The 5,605-nt window shown below is 38.1% G+C and overlaps 1 protein-coding gene across 1 annotated transcript; it reads right to left on the reverse strand.

Annotated features, from left to right (window-relative positions):
• Positions 1 to 2,083: 2,083 nt before the first annotated feature.
• Positions 2,084 to 3,148, reverse strand: uts2r5 (urotensin-2 receptor 5). The gene has a single exon (XM_068056757.1). It carries the CDS (start codon positions 3,146 to 3,148, stop codon positions 2,084 to 2,086), a length of 1,065 nt encoding a protein of 354 aa, XP_067912858.1.
• Positions 3,149 to 5,605: the final 2,457 nt, after the last annotated feature.

Genomic DNA, 5,605 nt, shown 5'->3' on the forward strand with positions numbered 1-5,605 from the left:
TTTAATTGATTTCTTTTCTTTTAAAATGTCCCAGTATCACTCTGTTACTGCCCAGTCATCATAAATTCTGATTTTCTTTCATTTGTAAGAAGCTGTTGAGGGGTTTCATTTTTGATCAGAATTGGTATTTTAAACACTGATGAAAGTGTACGATATAAGATTTTATTATTTCCACAAACTGGAAACATTCCGATATCCAAACCAAAGTATCTCATTAAATCAAATTATTTTTAGAACAAAAGAAAGTGTTTTTAGAATCTTAGAGCACAAAAAGAGGCCATTTCACCAATCCCATCTGTGCTACACCTTTGAAAGAGCTATCCAAGTCGTCCCATTCCTCTGTTTTTTCCCCGAAGCCCTGCTATTCTGTTAGTATTGAATCTGCTTCCACCACCCTTTCAGGTAGTGCATTCCAGATCATTGCAACTTGCTGAGTAAAAAAAAAAGTTCACCTAATCTCCTCTCTGGTTCTTTTGCCAATATTAATAGAACCTGATGAAAGCAAAAGGTGTAACAACCTTTGACAAGTAGATGAAAACCCCTAATCTTTGATGGGTTGTGGGTCCAATGCAAATATTATTCTCTTTAAATATTCATGACAAGAATTGGTGAGCCAATGTAAGATTCTAAATAATTGTTAATTAAGTTGGTATCACTTTACTTCTTGGCTTAACATTTATTTTAGTCAACTTGAAGCCAGTTGGGTCAGAATACTTTCATCTGAGTTGAATTAGGACAGAGCCTTAAATTAGCCTCATAGCGCATCATGTGCAATATTTTTTCTGTACTGCTCTACCTAAACTGCTATCTGTCTTTTGCAACAATATTTTAAAATCATACACTTAATTGGTCAAGAAAACTACTGTTTCAAAGAACAAAGACCTGCATTTATGTACCAACATCACCACAAAGCGTTTACAGACAATGAAGTACTTCTGAAGTGTAGTCACTGTTTTAATGTAGGAAATGGTGTCTCCATTATGGGTACAGCAAGGTTCCACAAACAGCAATGTGATAATGACTAGAGTTTTTAGTGATATAGGTTGAAGGATAAATACTGGTGAAGACATAGGGGAGAACTCCCATGTTCTTAATCAAATAGTGTAATGTTTTACTCAGCTTAACCTCTCAACTGAAAGACAGTACCTTTGACAGTGCAGAATTCTTTGTGCTGCACCGAATTATTAGGCTGGATTATGTCCCAAGGGGACTTGAAACAATAACCTTCTTGCTCAGGTGAGCGTACTACCAATTAAGCCATAGCTGACACATTTTTCTAAAAGCTTGTATTGTCTATGTGTACACATATTGTTATGTTTTACTAATTATGACTTTTGCATTTGATTTCCCCCTGTCTTGCTGTTGCAGTCTACATTTTACAAGACACGAAGGATTAGATCTCTCTGGTGCCTTTTGAATTCATTGTTCTAAATCTTGTTTTGTTCAGACGTATTTTAATTGATGCCCATTCTGTTCTTGAAATATGAGTAAGTCCTTCTTTAAATTTACTGAAACAACATAAAAATTGGTTCTGATGAAAAGTCATTGACCTGAAGCTTTAACTCAGTTTCTCTCTCCTCAAATGCTGCCTGACCTGCTGAGTATTTACAGCATTTTCTGCTTTTATTTTGTACTAGAGATTTGGAGGAACTGTTTTGAATACTTCTTGTGTCTTTCCAAAATAACTTTCTGTAAGAAAGTACTTAATGCTTCAAGTACTTAACCATTTTATATTGATAACAGATACTTACTAACAGCTGCTTGTTTAAGTCAAACCAGATTTAGTTGTCACATATTTTCACTCTGAAAATGAGTCTGTACTTTAAACAAAAGGTTAACTTCCCAGGCTCTCCTTGCATTTAAATAGACTAGTTAGGAAAACCTACCAGAGCAAACACGTTATTTCAATTACTTTATTTGATGGGGAGCGCGATAAGATCACCCATGAGTACACATGGTATGTTGAGATTATCTGTTACTGGAAATGACCTATTTGAAATGGGCAAACAAAAAATAATTTAAAACAAATTCCACATCTATATACTCACATGTTAAACTGTACAAGTCTCCTCTCTGGTCCTCTTTAATTGTGCAATAGATTGTCAGTGCACTGCTGACTCCCAGTAGACACTGATCTTTGGGATGAACTCCTGTAGTGTTTCCTTTGTGAGAACTCCATGGAGTTCCTCTGTTGATTTTTCAGGTACTCTTTGTAATTTTTCGTCAGTAAGGTATAGAGGAAAGGGTTGACACAACTGTTGCTATATGCCAAACAAGTCACTATAAAATTAACATAGGCAGTGGTTTTGGGAGAGAGATTTACAGATTCGTTGAAATAAAGACTGAACAATTGCCATCCCCAAAAAGGCAAGAAGCAGACACAATAGGCAAGGACAATACTGAAAATCATGTAGAGGATCTTCTCTTTAGTGGACCTCTTCACATCTTTGGTCTTGAAAGTTATGGTCTGGGACATCCAGTACGTCCGGGCTAACTTTATATACAAGAATCCAATTACTATCCCTGGAGCCAATATACAGGTGTGGAAAAGTACAGTCAGATAGATCTTGTATGCCTGTTGTGACCATGTAGAGTGGCACATACGTTTCACTGCCCCATTCTTGACAAATTCTCGGAGATCAATCATTATCATGGTAGGAAGGGCAAGGAGAAAGGAAATGAACCAAACAGCAGAAATAATAATCCTCCTGTAGCCCCTGTTTCTCCTAAAAGTATCCAAAGGTTTGACCACCGCTAGGTATCTCTCAGTGCTCATAATAGTCAAGATGAAGATACTAGCGTGCATGGTCAGAAAGTCTAAGTTAAAAAGGATCCTACAGCCAATTTCTCCAAAATACCAGTCCTTCACCAAGTAGGTGCACACCACAAAGGGGATGGTGGAGAGATAAAGAAGATCGGCTAAAGCCAAGTTCACAACATACACATACATGGAACCAGTAGACCTCATAGATAAGGTCATCACCACCAGGATGTAGGCATTGCCTACAATTCCCATCAGACACATAATGGTCAGAATGGTTCCCAGCAGTAATGTGATCAATACCTCATTTACTGACCCGGGAACTGAAGACGAAGAGTTGACACTGGAGGAAAAGTTGCTTGATGCCTCAGAGAATATCGCCTCCATACTCCAAATCCTGTTAGTCCGATGTTGGATTTGGTAAAACTGAACACGTTTGCTTCAATTCGTTCACCGCGAAGCTCATCTGGCCACGAATGATCAGATAGACAAGATTAACATCTGCTATTAATGCATTTGTTTCGTAATGTTCATATTGCAGTCTTTGCGTATTCCCCGACCGTTGCAGAGAAGTTCACTGTTAAATGCTTGTACATTCAAACAAGTTTTGGATTCAGAAAAATGACATGTTTTGGACGGGTGGTTAAAACGTTTGACAAAGATTGTTTTCGTCCAGCACTGGATTGCGAGCTCTGCAATGAAACTGCATCTAGATTGTAAATATCATGGAGTTTCCATCACCTGAAATCTTCAAACACTCCATCCATCAGGCTGGATGCAACCGGTGCCAACAAATGATGGTCAAATCTTTCGAGATTTTGCAGCGTGGAGCGAGCAGGGAGTCTGAATGTCCCGAAAAAGGAAACTCAAAAGTTGGCGGAATAAATGTTAATCCTCGGAAGGTTAAAATTCGGAATAGTTGAAAGTTTTGGGCAGCACACTTACGTAAATATTTTAAAGCCTCAAAAATGCGCAAAGCCACGTGTTTGAGACTCACCGATCCGACGCTGTTTCAGGCAGATGTTGTGAAATGTATGTTATTCGCTTTTGTAATACACACACATTAACGGGCAGTGGTAGCTTGGAGCTGACTGCCAGAGCATCTGCGTGCTGGCGTCTTTACATACGGTAGCTAAAGTGAAGGCAGATAGCAAACTGCCTGGCTGCATATCACCCACTCTGAATCTGCAGGCTGGAAAGATGACAGCTTTTTAAGACCTGATGCAACTCGAAGGCTCTCCCCTAACCAGTATGGTTTTTGCTTTAGTGGAAAAACTGCGAAAGGGGGCGGAGGGCTCTGTGTCTGTCAAAGACAACGTGGCGGAGGTGGGATCTGAACCTTATCTCAGAGGTTGGTTTGAACAATATCTGGTTATTTGCTTTGACTCTGAACGTTTTGCATTTTAGAAAAGCAAGGAGAGTTTCCCCTGGCAGAAGGGTCCGGTAACCAGTGAACGCAGATATAAGATAATTGGCAAGAAGAACGGAGGCGGTGGGGGAGAGGAGAATTTCTTTTTTACTGTTTTGACTTATGATGATCTGGAATGCACTGTCTGAAAGGGTGGTGAAGCAGATTCAATAATAACTTTGAAAAGGGAATTGGATAAGGACTTAAAGGGAAGAACATTACAGGGCTTTTGGGAATAAGTTAGGGAGTGGGACTAATTGGATATCTCTACCAAAGAGCCAGTACAGGCACGATGGGCCAAAGAGCCTCCTTATATGTGGTAAAATTCAATGATTTTTGGTGATGAAATTATGGCTTCAAAATCAGCATCTATGTGCAAGAACAATTGCATTTATAATGCTGTTTGTCTAATTGCCTTAGTACCATTGATGCAGCTTTCAAGAAAAAAATCAGCAACGTGGGTTATATAAGCACACCACCTCTTTTTAAGTTGATGTGAAGCAATTTTGGATATACAATACCAATGGATTTACATCCTGATCTGACCCCCTTGTGCTTTACAGCCAATTAATGTGAAATGTGAAACTTCATCTTGGAGGTCATCTCACCAACCTTTACACTAGGTGCAGTGCAATATTTGTATTTCTATAGAACCTCACCACATTGATAACTCTCAAAGCACTTTGCTCAAAATTACTTTTACAGTACAGCAAGTATTACATAGTGGGATAGGAAGCTGGTTTATACAAAGTGTCCAGACCATCAGTTAGACCGACTGTAGACTTTGTAAACTTCATATTAATTTTAGGAGAAAATGGGCAATGCCTTTTCCTCTTAATGTTAAAAATAGCCTGAGGAAAGTGGAGTTATAAGAAAAACAAGAGAATATGATATTTCTGCCCACAGTGGAATTTTGTTAATTGGGTTATGAAAGGGGAAAGGTCACTTGCTGCTGGATTTGTTTACAACCTGATTAATCAAAGAACAATTTCCAGACATGTTAACTAATTCAGACACGTCAGGAAATTCTTACATCAAGACTCTGAACATGCAATTTATTTCACATTACATAAGTGTGTACATGAGGGTTTAGTTATACTGCATGTACACGCGATCCTAATCTAAGCATATTCCTGACATTTCTTTTCCTGATTAACAAGTCTTAACTTTGTTTTTTCTAACTTTTTAAAAGAAAATCATTGTAGAATGAACTTGTCGTCCACTGTGATCTATTACGTTAATATGGTTCCACAGTATGCATATGTTCCATTATTTCACATCTTTAAATGATCAGCTTTTGTTACAATGTGAATATATTCTAGATCATGCATGCATATATCTTTCAATAAACACAATAGGAAATTTATCTTTAAATAATTACAGAAAAAATTAGTTGAATTTAATTTAATAATTCGGCATCAAGGAGCTCAGCCCCA

The sequence above is a fragment of the Heterodontus francisci genome, chromosome 24, assembly GCF_036365525.1.
Source record: "Heterodontus francisci isolate sHetFra1 chromosome 24, sHetFra1.hap1, whole genome shotgun sequence".
NCBI lineage: Eukaryota > Metazoa > Chordata > Chondrichthyes > Heterodontiformes > Heterodontidae > Heterodontus > Heterodontus francisci.